This window comes from Humulus lupulus, chromosome 8 (genome assembly GCF_963169125.1).
Source record: "Humulus lupulus chromosome 8, drHumLupu1.1, whole genome shotgun sequence".
Lineage (NCBI taxonomy): Eukaryota > Viridiplantae > Streptophyta > Magnoliopsida > Rosales > Cannabaceae > Humulus > Humulus lupulus.
Window position 1 is genome coordinate 59,887,078 of NC_084800.1, and position 15,310 is coordinate 59,902,387.

A 15,310-nucleotide genomic window follows, 5' to 3' on the forward strand; every position below is an offset into this window, starting at 1 on the left:
GTATAGAGGATAGCTAATGCCGAAACCCCAAGCAAGTTCAAAATGCCTACACTCCCAAACTTTGACGGGTATGGAGACCCAGTCTCTCATGTCAACAAGTTTGAAATTCAAATGGACATTCAGAAAGTGTCTGAAGACGCTCGGTGCAGGATCTTCCCTGCAACACTTTTTGAAGCTGCGCAGGAATGGTTTTTTAAGTTCCCTCCCGCGAGCATAGTTTCCTGGGAAATGTTCGTAAGGGAGTTTTACGGACAATTCTATGCAGGTCGTGTGCATCCAACCGAAGCAAACCAGCTTGTTGAAATTTGCCAGCAGGATGGGGAGTCAGTAAAGGATTACATCCAGCGCTTTATGTGAGCAGCGGCTGGGGCAAAAATGGTGGGGGATGAAGGCAAAATTATGGCCATTACCGCAGGGGTTAAACGTTGTTCTCCCCTCTGGAAAAGTCTCCGAAAGGAAGGAGTAAGAACTACCCAGGAATTTTTAGACCGAGCTGATCGCTACATCAAGCTCGAAGAAGCCATTGCTGATGATGGAAAGCCCTCAAGCAAGGGTAAGAAGGTTGCCGAACCTGCCAAAGCCACCAATGGTTCCAAACCTAATGGCAACGGCAAAGGCAACGGGAACGGAAATGGCAATGGCAAGAATGGTGGAAAATGGCCGTATAACGAGCCTTCCACCTCCGATAACAAACGGGCCAAGGGTAATCATTATGAACCACGGTTCACTAACTACACTGCCCTCGTTGAGTCTCGAGGGGAGGTTTATCAGGCCACAAGCTCTAGTGTGCCTTACAAAAAACCTGGCCCCATTCGGAAGGACATTTCGAAGAGAGACACTACCAAGTTCTGTCGTTATCATAACTACTACGGACATGAAACCAATGAATGCAACCAGTTAAAAGACGAAATCGAGTTCCTTATTAGACAAGGGCACTTGAGAAGATACGTACGGGCCTCGGGAAATTCCCAATGAGAAGCTCCGGGTGGCAACGAGCAAGCGTCCACGTGCCAACGCGTGCCACCCTTACAGCCTGCCCCCGTGGCTGGAACATTCTTAACCATCTGTGGAGGCCCGCACCTCGCGGGAAATAGCGGAAAGGCCAAAGAACGATATGCTCGGACTCTACACCACGACCAGGACATCGAGATGATGACTGTGGAGGACCGTGCACCAAAGAAGGCTCGGTCAGAAGAGGGTGAAATAACCTTCTCTGATGTAGATGCCCAACACGTCAGGTTCCCACATTCCGATCCGCTGGTCGTGGACATCCAGATGGCCAATATGATGGTAAAGAGGGTACTGGTCGATACAGGAAGTTCAGTGAATATCCTGTATAAATCTACACTCGAACACATGAAATTGTCCGTTAAGGACTTGGAGCCCTGCAACCAAACGATATACGACTTCTCTGGAGAAGGACTCGCTCCCGCCGGATTGATCAAACTCCCAGTAACGACGGGTACAGCGCCTGTGACAAGGACATTACTCACCACCTTTGTAGTGGTCGATTGTCCCTCGGCGTACAATGTCGTTATTGGAAGGCCCATAATGGTTGATCTACGGGCCGTCATCTCTATGTGGCACTTGGCCATGAAGTTCCCAACAGACGCGGGGGTAGGACGCGTGTTGGGAAACCAGAGGGAAGCCAGGGAGTGCTACAACGCCTCAATCACAAAGGCGAAGAGTGGGACGTCGAAGAGCACTACCTTAGATAGGTTGCAGATGGCAGTTGATACACAAGCCCAATTCGGTGATGAAGACACCAAATAGGGTGTTTCCCAAAGTGATGATAGAGATTTAGATCCTCGCTTTGGGGATTTTGAAGAAAATGTTGGACCCGTCGAGGACCTGGAGGAGGTCCAACTCAACGAAAAAGACCCGACCAGAGTCGTGAAGGTTGGGAGAAACCTAGAGCTTAATACGAAGAACGCACTGGTGGAATTTTTGCGAAAGAACCAGGAGGTTTTCGCCTGGTCCCACAAAGACATGACTGGGATAGATTCTGCAGTAATCAGCCATGTCCTGAATATAGACAAGACCTTTCCACCTGTGCAACAAAAGAGAAGGCTGCTCGATAAAGATAGATCAAGAGCCTTAAAGAGAAGAAGTCGAAAGACTAAAGGAGAATGGGTTCATCAGGGTGGCATTTTATCCATCGTGGGTCTCCAATCCAGTGCTGGTTCCTAAGCCTAACGGCAAATGGCGGACCTGCGTAGATTTTACAGACCTCAATAAAGCCTGCCCAAAGGACTGCTTCCCACTCCCGAGGATCGACCAGCTGGTCGATGCGACTGCAGGGCACGAGATCCTCTCATTCATGGATGCATATTCAGGCTACAACCAGATTAGCATGCATCCCCCTGACGAAGATCACACCAGCTTTCGGACCGATACGGGCTTGTACTGTTACAAAGTAATGCCCTTCAGACTGAAAAACGCAGGTGCGACTTACCAACGGCTAGTCAACCACATGTTTAAGGAGCAAATCGGTGTAAACATGGAAGTATATGTGGATGACATGTTGGTAAAGTCTAAGAAAGCAGAAGGGCATGTGAGGGATTTACAAGAGTGCTTTAGTGTGTTAAACAAGTACCAAATGAAGTTCAATCCCCTCAAATGTTCCTTTGGAGTTGGATTAGGGAAGTTTTTAGGGTTTATTGTAAATTCAAGTGGAATCGAGGCCAACCCCGACAAGATAAAAGCCCTGATCGACATGAAGTCACCGGAAATGATCAAAGATGTACAAATTTTAACCGGAAGGATCGCAGCCCTAAGTAGATTCATTTCAAAATCCACAGACAAGTGTGTCCCTTTTCTCAATCTACTTAGGGGAAATAAGAAATTTGAATGGACGGGAGACTGCGAGCAAGCATTCCAGGCCTTGAAAGCCCATATGGCACAGCCTCCCATCTTATCAAAGCCAATTGAAGGAGAAACTTTGTTTATTTATCTGGCGATTACTGAAGCTGCTGCTAGCGCGGTATTAGTGCGAGAGGAGGAAGGCGTACAAAAAGCAGTCTACTATGTCAGCAAGAGACTGATTGGGGCAGAATTAAGATATCCACCAATCGAGAGGTTAGCATATTGCTTGATCCTGGCCTCTAAGAAGTTACGCCCCTACTTTCAACCCCATCCTATTACAGTTCTAACTGACCAGCCCCTTCGGCAAGTCCTCCAGAAACCGGAAGCGGCTGGGCGATTATTGAAATGGGCAGTCGAACTAGGACAGTTCGATATAACCTATTCACCGCGAGCAACAGTCAAGGGACAAGTCTTGGCCGACCTTATTGCGGAGTTCATCGAACTACCAGACAGCGAGCAGTGCGAACAGCCTGAAGCGCCCGAGCCTCAGGGCAAAGCTCCTTCTTGGAAGCTATTCACAGATGGTTCATCCAACGAATCCCACGCTGGAGCGGGAGTGATATTGATAACGCCGGAAGGGCATCGATTTCACTGCGCCATCAGGTTCGACTTCACTGCATCAAATAATGAAGTGGAGTACGAAGCACTCCTCGCTGGATTGAGAATGGCGAAGGATATGAGCATAAAGACGCTTGATATCTATAGTGATTCACAACTGGTGGTGAATCAGATCCTAGGAGAATATCAAGCGCGAGGCTTGAGGATGGTGGCCTACTTAAATAAAACAAAAGATCTGCTAGCCTAGTTCACGAAGTACACCCTCCAACAAATCCCGCGAGATCAAAATTCAAACGCAGATGCCTTAGCCAAACTCGCGAGTGCAAAGGATGCCGACACTTTGAACATTGTGCCAGTAGAAAGACTAAGTATGCCGAGCATACAAGCAACAGAATCCATTATGGAGATTCGAATGGAGGGTACGTGGATGGCGCCTTTCTTGGAGTATCTGACAAATGGTACGCTGCCAACAGATAGGAACAAAGCCAGAACTCTACAAAGGCGAGCTGCTAGATACATACTGGTCGACGGTGTTATGTACCGAAGAGGATATTCCTTGCCATTACTCAGATGCGTTACACCAGAAAAGGCTAAGGAACTCATGAAAGAGGTGCATGAAGGCTTCTGTGGGGATCACGCTGGGGGGCAGAGTTTGGCAAAAAAGATTCTAAGGCAAGGTTACTTCTGGCCAACTATGAACGAGGATTCGATGGAGTTTGTATGAAGGTGCGATAAATGTCAAAGGTTCTCCAAGATTCCACGAGTGGCTCCAAACGAATTGAAACAGATGCAAAGTCCGTGGCCTTTTGCAGTTTGGGGGATAGATTTGATTGGATCCCTACCTACAGGGAAAGGCGGAGTAAAGTATGCAGTCATGGCGGTCGATTACTTCACCAAATGGGCCGAAGCTGAACCGCTCGCTACCATCACGACCAAGAAAGTCCTTGACTTCGTTATCAAGAACATCGTCTGTCGATATGGTCTGCCCAGAAAGATAGTTTCAGACAATGGGACCCAATTTGACAGCGACTTATTCACCGATTTCTGCGAAAGACATGGAGTCATTAAAAGCTTTTCTTCAGTTGCCCACCCCCAGGCGAATGAGCAGGTCGAAGCCATGAATAAAACTCTTAAGGACACCTTGAAGAAAAGACTTGAGGAAGCTAAGGGAGCGTGGCCAGAGCAATTGCCTGAAGTCCTCTAGTCGTATAGAACGTCTCACCGAACTGCGACAGGACATACCCCATTTTCCTTAGCCTATGGATATGAGGCGATGTTGCTTGTCGAGTTAGATCCCCCCTCACAACGACGTCTAACATACGACCAGGATCAGAACAGCCAACTGCTGATGGAATCCCTCGCTCAACTGACGAAATACGAGAGAAGGCCCAACTCTGAGTTGCTGCATACCAACAAAAAGTCGCCCGGTACTTTAAATCCAAAGTTAAAGAAAGAAAATTCAACGTCGGAGGCTTGGTGCTACGACGAGTTTTCTTAAATACCCGCGACCCTAATGTTGGAGTGCTCGGACCTAATTGGGAAGGATCTTACCATGTTGAAGAAGTCCTTCATCCGGGCACCTACAAACTTGCACGCTTAAACGGAGATCTCGTTCCACGCTATTGGAATGGAGAACACCTGCGCAAGTATTATCAGTAAACAGTCCTTTTTAAAGGACTGGCTTGTATTAATTTTTCTTTTTACAAGTTTAGCAAAGAGGGTTAGCCACAATATATGGCTAATCGCTCGTATATGTAAGATTCTACTTCAGAATCACTCGTAAAGACATGTTTAGTCCATTTTTAATACGAGATTATAAGGGACTGTGCGCAGCCAGTCATTCTTGCCAACTTTTGTGAATTTATATTTGCAAGTATTTGTTCATTACGTGTGTTGTTTTGCTGTATTACAAGTATTATTTTTGCACGCGAGCAGGAATGTTCGAACAGGTCATGGTCAAGGCAAGTGACCAAGGACCTAAAGCTCCTCGATCACTTGGGGGGCATATAAGGCACATCGATAGCAAAGCATACCATGAGGTATGTAAACACATGAACAAAATGAGTGAAAGCATGCTAAGGTACTTAAAGTATTTTTCAAAATTTATATTTTGTTAAATCATGCCAAAGTACTATGCTAAGTTCGGTCATACGAACAAATGTTATAATAAATGAAAATATTATAGCATCGTGCAATCTTTTACACTGCAAGCATCACTGCTTGGATGTAATTGTTCAAGTAAAATAAAAAAGATTTACTGCCCGTGCAGCAAAGTTTAAAACGAAAATATTGTCTTTACATCATGACTCGTGGGTCGTGTAATCAAAAGGAAAGAAAAAATAAATGAAAAAGTTCAAGAGGCATTTGGAGCCGGAGGGTCCTTGGTAGCATTCTGGGTGACAGCATCCTCAGCAGCACTTTCTTCTTCATCACCAGCCAGGCTTGGGGAGGCAGGAATCCTTGCTCTAGCCTCCTCCTCAGCCAATTGGGCAGCGCAGCGAGCCAGCTCAGCAGCCCTGATCTCCTCTGAAAGATAACTGAAGTCGGCTCCCTGATTGTGTTTCCAGAAGTTATAGAAACATCGGAGCGTCGTCTTCTTGTACCTTTCCATATTTTTGGAGTTGTCAAGCTCCAACTGCTTTACTTTTCCCTCGAGAGTGGCGATGGCCTCGTCCTTGGGTTTGAGCACCTCTTCCAATCTTCTGATTTCGCGAAGGTGGGTGCGGCTGGCATCCTGATAATCCCGCCTCGACTTTATTGTGGATTCCTTCACAGCTTCAGCCTCCGACAACTTTGTAACAGCAGCATCCCTCTGTTGGACCATCGCCTCCAACTCCTTGGCGTGCCGGGCCTCTGCGGCCGAAAGCTCCTCGGCTGCCTTCACTTGGTATCCCTCAATGGCCTTTGCCTTAGCCTGCTCGATGGAAGCCTGGGCACGGGTACGAGCAGTAGTAGTAGACAGCAAGGCCTGTGAATAAAGAAAAAAGTTAAAGCCTATTGCGAAGAATAAAGGACTAAGGCTTGAGAAACAAGGAAGTACTTACGCTAGAAATTTCATTCAGGGTCCTGTTTAGGATCAGGTCGACCGTCATACTTTCTGCCATGACCATTGCATCCTTGACACGGTCGTTTTTCCCGATGTGCGCAATGCGGTCCTTTGCTGCTCGAACGGTACGACTCGAGAGTTTAGCCCCAAGGGTCTTCTCCCGCCTATCTTGCTCCCTGCTGGGCGCAGCCGGAGGAGGGATCTTTGGGGTGGGAGGAGTCTCTTTCTCGACTGGGGCCAGAGGATGAATAGAAGTTTTCCCAGCTGGCACATCCCTGGGAGGGTCCTTTGTTCGACCTTTCTTGGCCGGTCTCTGGCTTGTTTCGCCAGTCTGCCTCCGCGACGACTTCCTTCGGAGCTGAGGAACTTCTTCTTCCTCCTCAGCATTGTATATATCAAAGACGTTGGGAGTAGCCATATCTGCACACAAGAAAAAGCATGCATAAGAATAAAGATAAAGGCAGATGAAAATTCGTTATGCAACAGAAAAGAAGGTCACAAAGTGAATACCCGAGCTACAACTACTGGTCGCTATACTATTGACTCTATTAGTCATACACTCACTATCTGGCATGAAGAAGTCTGGCCCTAATTTTGGAGTATATGTAAAGTTGCCCTCCCCGTCAAACAAATGACAGGGAATTGGAAAACTATTCAAAAGCAAAATAGTTTTACCGTTCTCATCAGAAGACTCCCCCAAGTCCACAACTGGCTCTTTGGCCTTTTGTTTCCCCTTGCCTTGGGGAGCAGAAGGCCTTTCTGCAGAAGGATTGCCCGTGGGCTCCCAGATAGTAACCCCCGTTGGCCTCCTCCGAGGAGGGGACGCAGGAGGTTGCTGCTCGGGAACCCCCTCGGCAGTGGCATCGTCTACCACGGACCCTCTTGTTTCATGGCGAGGAGCCAGGAGGCCGGACAGCCTCAAGTTTTCATCGGTCACCAGGGACTTGACGCTTTTTTCTGCGTCTGTCATCCTGGCCAGTCTGTTTGACCTCGACACCATGTCTGGTGTTGGAGTCGGACATAACCATGGGCCTGAAAGACAAAGTGTAATTTGAGGAAAATGAAAGGAAACTCTTTGATTAAAAGTATCGACCAGTCAAAGACAAGCAATTACCTCCTCGGGCGAAGGCCAGGTTGTTGCTGGTTATGTCCAGTGTAAGGAAGTACTTCTTACTGTACTGCCCCACATTTGATATATGCGTGGTGTCACTCAGGAATGTCCGGTTGGTCTCCTGGTGGCAGAAGTGAAAGAAACCCGTTCCATATTGTTGCGGGTTGGATTTAAGGTCAAAAAGATAGTTGACCTCATGAGGGGTAGGTTCTGGCCATTTCTTGAGTTTGTACAGGATATAGAGTGCGGCCAGCATTCTATATCCGTTTGGAGTAATTTGGAAGGGAGCAACACCGAAATAATTGGCCACCCCCTCATAAAAAGGATGAAGAGGGAGGTAAGCTCCCGCCTCTAAGTGATACCGAGACCAGGCACTGAATATGCCCCCAGGGAGGTTAGCCCTTTGGTCTGCGGCAGGGATCATAATGGAAACCCCTGTAAGAGGGTATTTCCTGAAGTAATTAGCAACCATCCGCATGGTCATTGAGCTGGTCGGAGCGATATACCTCTCGACATCAGGCAGATTCTGATGGCGAGGGCGGGTCCTAGTTTGGATATTAGGGTTAGGGATAGGATTTTCTTGACCACTGGTCGAGGGAGCCCTAGCCTGCGGATCAGGCTGGGCAGGAGGTTTGGACTGTTTTCAGACTCAGGTCTTTTCTTGCCTACTGATTTTGAACGGGCCATTTGAGGAGAAGGACGGGGTCTAGTAGAGGATCGTGAGAAGGGAATCTCGTGAACTCGGTCGGCTGGTTGTTCTTCACCCTCGAGCAGCTGGGCGAGAAGGTCGTCGTCAATGGGCCGCTCACCTCCCCACAAATTTGGCATCAATGTCTGCAAACAGAAGAATGGGGAGGTGAGGATAGAGAATTTTTAAAAGCTTTTTAGAATAACGCTGGACGAGTATAAAAATCCAAGCTTTTATACAACAGCACTCTAACAAAAAGCTAAAGTGTTCCATATGAACAGTTTGAAAGACGGATTAAAGGGTGAAAGTAAAAAGATTTTCAAGAAAGCTCTTTCAACTCCCCTTAGGGCGGGAAAAACCTGTTTTCCAACTAGCCTAAAGGTCGAATTTTACTTCGATCTTACGTCCTAATAGTATGATCCTGACTAATCAAACTGACTCGTAACCTTTTTTGCCTACGAAACATTCTACTCACAAGCATCTCAAACCAGAAGTAGATGAACTTAAACAGTCAACATACAGAAGCATGCACCACGGATACTTAAAGCATAAGAATTCAAAAAATTACCAAGAAATTGATCGTGGAGATGGAAAAGGGGCCTTCAGAGATCAAGGAACTCTCGGTCTGAGTCCTTGGAAGTACAGAAGAAACGGTCTCTTGGGACGATTAAAGCTCTGGTTTTTAGGGTTTCTTGTGAAGACAATGGCGTGCGTAAAAAGAAGAGGAAAAATTTCGAAGGTATTATATAAGTTTGTCTGTGGCATTAAAAAGGTGTAATCATCAGTTTCCCTTTTTCAAAGTATGGGGAAGCGGAATGGCCGTCGAAATATTTCTGGGGAACCGAAAAGATGTGATTAGACAGAAGTAGGTTACTGTTTCCAAGAACGCACGAAGGGTTCTGACACGCAAGGCGGGGTTACCGAAGAGTCGTTCGCTCAAAAGTTTATTTATTGCTCGTGATAAATAAACTTGGGGGGCAAATGTTATCCAAAAAATTAGCATTGATGACGTGGCAAGTGATCCTTGGACACGTGGCTGACGCCTGGAAACGTTCTGCTAGAGTATCGACCAGAAGACGCATTAGAAGCAGTAAGCAGCCTAGTCTTACCTGCGACTAGTCTGGTCGATAGTTCCGCATACAAAGCAACATTTATGGGAAGATCTTTGTAAATCCCGAATTTATCTTACACAATCTCATGAGTATCCGACGATTCAGGAAAGAATATCTGTAACAATCCTTTGTAATCCCCCTTGAGCCTATAAATAGCAAGAGATAGCTCAAGGAAGGGACTTTTGGCTTTGAAATTATTTGAGACTATAGTAATTCTCCTAGTAATATTGTATTGTTCTTCAGAGGTGGGTGAAACTCATTGAACCCTTGTTCTTTGATCACTCCTTTGATTCTATATCAATAATAGTCTAAGTGGACGTAGGTTATTACCAGATCCTGGGGCCGAACCACTATAAAATATCGTGTTGTTATTCATTTTTGTCATTGTGTTCTTCTCATCATATTCATTCATATCAAGCATATTCTGACTCCGTGTCAGTTGGCCAAATCTTGGGTCAACAGAGAGAATGCCCAGTTAAGTGTTGTGTGAGCGATTTAGCTTAGTGTTGAGGTGATTGGTTTGTGCTGATGATATTTCTATTGCAGGTGAACATTGTGAGTGGGTAAACGTTCCGTTTTTTAGGCAGATCTTTGATAAGCCACAGTGGTTATACTCAACGTGGGCGTTGGATAAGTTAGTAAGAAGTGGAATTCCGTATTACATATCGTGTGAGCGTTATGGATTAGGCCATCCGAAGCTAGAGAGTGCGATCGCAGAGTATACGCGTCGTATTGAATGGGATTAGATACTCCCAAGATGTATGTTTCGTAAATTATGTTAGGTGCCTCCCAAAGGGGTATATAGTAAATAAAATATTTTGTACATAACTAGGAATCATTATGAATACAACATAGTTTGTAAATATCAGCTTCTAATTAATCGCTTTTATTGACTATCTGTGGGCTTCTAACTATATGATCTACAAAGTTTACATTGTTTTCGTGCGTTTACGGTTAAGAGAGTCGAGTGTGTAGGTAGTCCCCTGCTTAACATCTGTTTGACCGGATCACATTGACGAGAGTTTCGTACTTTGTAAAGCATACTTTGTTGTTTTGCGTTGAACCTGCTTGCGTTGAGAGAGTCGTGTTGGTATCTTATTAGAACTAAATTGACCCTTGGGTGCATGAAAAAACAAGGTTGATGCTTTACCATTTGCCAGAGGGGGCGATGAGGTTCAGCTCAGCTGCAGAACGCAGCATGCGAGGCAGGGCGTCGAGGCAGAGCTGAGAAAGGTAGAACCCTGGATCAGACATCTTTCCAGTGCACCCATACAGAGGTGTATGTGGCAAGGCTTGCTTGGGTAGTCTTTCGATCCAACAGAGGCATCCGTTGTCAGGACGCGGGTGCGACTGCGGGAAAAGTTCCTCCCAGCCTTGGATTGCTAAACCAGTTAGTGCACACTGGGGGTGAACCTGAGGTGGGTGTTTGTTGGTTTTGTTGCGGTAGTCAGGGCAGATTAAACTGCACGGCGGAGCCCCTCGTAACAACGTAAGAGGGCAGGCTAGTTGGTGAAGTGTACCCTGGATGGACAGCCAAATCTGCATAGTCAGGCCAAATTAGACTGCGAAATGGCTGGCCTTAGCTCCTCATTAGCTTAGTCAAGTTAGATTAGAATGCCTATAGGTGAAACCTAAAATTTTGTGGGAAGGATAGCGAGTTTAATGGCAACACGCCTGTGTATGTACCTTGCGTGTGTGAAGTGAGCTTTTGCATCTTACCATGCACTACCTTTCGTATGCTAATAAACATTCTTTTTGTTATAAGGGACCCTTAAGTTTAGAAAATGGCTACATTGGGATTTAAGATTCTTGTTGTGTCTTGGCTGAATGTTTAAACGGATGAAAAAATGATAACAAAAAATGTCCTGTTGGTCACTATTTATAGCAGGAGTGGTAGGTGGTTTTAAGTGCATGTGAATAATGTTGTTTCTCATATGGGTAGGTAAGGATATATTAAAATATGTGCTTGGTAGTATCTCTCAGTGCGGAGTGAGTAAACTGATAGTTTCCACATGTGTGTCCTCTTTATGTTATGATAGTAAGGATTCCGTATGCAAAATTGTGTCAACAAAAGCTGAGTATGTAAAATATACTAAAATAATGTAAAAAGGAAAGTTGTTGTATTACTTTTGAACTATATAGTAAAACTATTAACAATAATATTGTTTCAAAGACATTGAATTCCAAGTACGAGGGACAATTTTCCCACTACGTACATTTTTAAGAGTATAAGACCCTCACCCTAGTACTTCTATGATTTCAAAGGGTCCTTCCCAGTTTGGCTCTAGCTTCTTTGGGTTTCCAGTGACTTTACGCAAAACCCAGTCTCCCTTCTTAAATGTGTGTGAGTGCACTCTTTTATTGTAGTAGCGTTCTGCAGCCTTTTGGTAATTTTTGTGTCTTATTTGTGCTATTGTTCGCAACTCTTCCAGGAGGTCGAGGTTGTGTGTCAACTGTATGTTGTTTGTGGTCAGATCAGAAGCTAGCTCTGTTCGAAGCGTAGGTAGGCCCACCTTTGTTGGGATGATAGCCTCTGTTCCATACACCATGGCATAGGGAGATTCGCCCGTAGAGGACCTTTTTGTTGTCCTGTATGCCCATAACACCTTTGGTGACTCTTCTACCCACGCGCCTTTTTTATCTTCCAAGTTTTTCTTGATGTTGGCAAAAATGACCTTGTTGGAAGCTTCTGCTTGACCGTTGCCTTGTGGGTAGGTAACAGAAGCAAAACTCAATTTTATCTTGTATGTGTCGCACAGCTCCTGTACTATGGCGTTTTGGAACGGGGTTCCATTGTCAATGACTATCTCCCATGGTATTCCAAATTGACAGATGATGTGTTTCCACACGAAGCTCGCGGTGTCTGTTTTGCTGACTGTGACGTATGCCTCTGCTACGACCCATTTAGTGAAGTAATCGGTGGCTAGCAAAGCGTACCATTTTCCTCCAGCAGCTCTGGGCAGTTCCCCTACCACGTCCATCCCCCACTTTGCAAAAGGCCAAGGTGTAATGATGGAGTGTAAAGCTTGAGCGGGCTTATGGATGGTGGGTGCAAATCGCTGGCACTTGTCACACTTTCTTGCGTAGTCACGTGCTTCTGTCATCATGTATCCTGCTGTGAGTGCTTTGTGTGCCAAACTTCGGCCCCTAGTGTGGTTTCTGCATGCTCCTTCATGGATCTCCTCTAATAGTTTTTTAGCTTCTGATGGACACAAACATCGAAGATATGGGCCATTAAAGGACTTGCGGTACAACTTTCCATGGATGATGGAGTAGCGTTGAGCTCGAAGACGCAGAAGCTTGCCGTCTTTTGCATGGGTTTGTAGCTCAGATTTAGACAAATAACGAATGATTGGATCCATCCAACACTTAGGTTCTAATGAGGTTGAGAAAATTTCCAAAGCTTTTGGTGATTGGCTTGTGTATATGGTGGAGTGCCGTGAACGCTCCCCTACAAAGGCTAATTTGGTGAGGGCTTTGGCCTTCTGATTTTGGTCCCTCGGTACTCGTACGAGTTCAAACTGATGGAATTGTGACTGTAATTCATTTACCTTTTGCAATAGGCTAGTCAGGTGGGGTGCCTTGGTGTCGAAATTACCGACCACTTGTTCTATCATGAGCTTTGAATCCCCTCTGACCTTCAATCGTCTAATTCCCATGTCTCGTGCCAGTTCTAAGCTGTAAATCAGAGCCTCATACTCAGCCTCATTATTCGTGGAAATTTTTTTTTACCTGATGGCTTCCTCAATTTTTAGCCCAGAGGGTGCTTCCAATACGATGCCAATCCCAGCTCCTTGAGAATTGGAGGCTCCGTCCGTATGCATTGGCCATACCCAGTCAGTTTCTGATTCCAGCAGTTCAGGTAATGTATCTGGGGTAAAAGATTGTATCTCGACTTGGAAGTCTGCAAGTACTTGGCCCTTTTTTGCTTTTCGTGGCGAGAAACGTATATCATACGTCCCGAGTTCAATTGCCCACTTGGATAATCTACCGGAGAGATCGGGTTTGTTCAACACTTGCTTCAGTGGGTAGTCCGTATATACAATGATGGCATGGCTTTCAAAATACTGTCGTAGCTTCTTCTTTGCTGTAATGAGTGTGAGTGCCAATTTTTCCATCATGCTGTAGCGGGTTTCAGTGTCTAGTAGCATCATACTGCAGTAGAACATTGGCTTCTGTCAGCTCGCGTCTTCTCGAAAGAACACAGAACTCACAACAAAGTGTGAGACAGACAGGTACAGGAACAGGTCTTCGTTGGGGATGGGAGAACTCAGTATAGGAGGAGAGCTCAGATAGGCTTTCAGCTCTTCGAGCGCTTTATTTTGTTCTGTCCCCCAGGTGGTGTTGTGTAATGACCCAACTATTTCTAAGACCTTGGACCATTAGATCTACCACTATTATTTTGGGAAAGATACATAAGAAATAATATAACTAACTTTATTAAATCTTGAAATATTGTATCAAATACATAATAATAGAAAATATGGCATGGGTACCCATTGTTTAAAACATAAAACATAATTTTAAACTAAAGAAAATTGTTTACAAAATTAAATGCGGAAAAAACATGATTTAAAAGACTAAAAAAAATACTATAGAGTGAGATTATAGAGTGATAAATACTTGGGTTGGGGTTATAAGCTTTGCCATTCTAAGCTTAGAATGACAAAGCTTATAACCCCAACCCAAGTGTTTTGTAATGACCCAACTACTCTAGACTTTTGGACCATTAACGAAACTACACATACTAATCCTTAATAAAACTTACATTGTGAAAATACCATAACTTTATTAGGAACTTGTAAAATAAGAGTTACTTACATAAAATATCAAGTAAGATATGGGATCCCATTGTTTAAAAAAACAAAACATAATTTAAAATAAAAAGGAGTTACATAGCAAGTGCGGAAAAATACATGTAAAACCATAAAAAACAATACTACATCCTCAAAAATCGAACTCTCGACTCCTTGCATCCATTCATCACCGATACACAATCCCCAAGCATCCACGAACCTTACCACCACTATAGCTATTTTCCTGCACATATAAACAAAAAGGAATGAGCCTAATGCCCAGCAAGGAAAATCTACCACATAGTTCATATACATAAGTTTCGTAAGAAACATAAAAACATAACATAACATACATTACACTTATATCATACACATACTATAATGGCCATTATTACTTGGGGTCCCATAGACTAAACAAGTTATATGCCCATTAGATTAGTGGGGTCCTACTAGCTAAGCAGGTCATATGCCCATAATCTATTTGGGGCTTGTTAGTCATATGGGTCATATGCCCAAGCCTACAAACATACATATCATAACACTTATCATAACATAAGAAACATAAGATAACATATAAAACATATAACATATGAATTTCTATCCTATTTTCCTTACCAAAATACCGGGATAAGAGGACAGAGGTGGGACTTTGGAACACTCCTAAGAACCATTTGAAAAAGAGTGAGTATAGAGAAGAAGAGAATTGAAAGGAATGGAAGGACTAAACCATTGAGAAAATACTTACCAAAAACCTTTTTGCTCAAGAACTTAGATTTCCTAACCAAAATAAAGATTAAGGTTAGAGGCTGAGTAGAAGACTATGAGAACTTAAAATAAAATAATACCAATGAACTAAGGTGTAGAAATACCTTGAAGACTTGTAGACCAATCTAAACCTTAATCTGAAATACTATGAAACCTTACTTCCCCAAGTGTTTGATAAGCTTATGACGATCAAGCTTATGATTTCCCCACCCAAGTGTTTACACTCTCACACTCACCTAGCAACTTGCAGCCTTCTGATCTTAGAGTAAAAGGTGAATAATGGTTGGGTACTAGGTCCTATTTATAGAGTTTAGGAATTAAAGGATCTTGATTTAACTTGAATAAAAATAATGGCTTTTTAGGTGAAAA

The 15,310-nt window shown here is 44.4% G+C and overlaps 1 protein-coding gene across 1 annotated transcript; it reads right to left on the reverse strand.

The window, feature by feature from the left end:
* Nucleotides 1–6,437: 6,437 nt before the first annotated feature.
* Nucleotides 6,438–13,549, reverse strand: LOC133795475 (uncharacterized). The gene is made up of 3 exons (XM_062232925.1): nucleotides 13,113–13,549; nucleotides 11,630–13,058; nucleotides 6,438–6,845 (listed from the first exon to the last, which is right to left on the reverse strand). The coding sequence occupies exons 1-3, from the start codon at nucleotides 13,547–13,549 to the stop codon at nucleotides 6,438–6,440; spliced, it is 2,274 nt and encodes a 757-aa protein (XP_062088909.1).
* Between the last annotated feature and the right edge of the window lie 1,761 nt (nucleotides 13,550–15,310).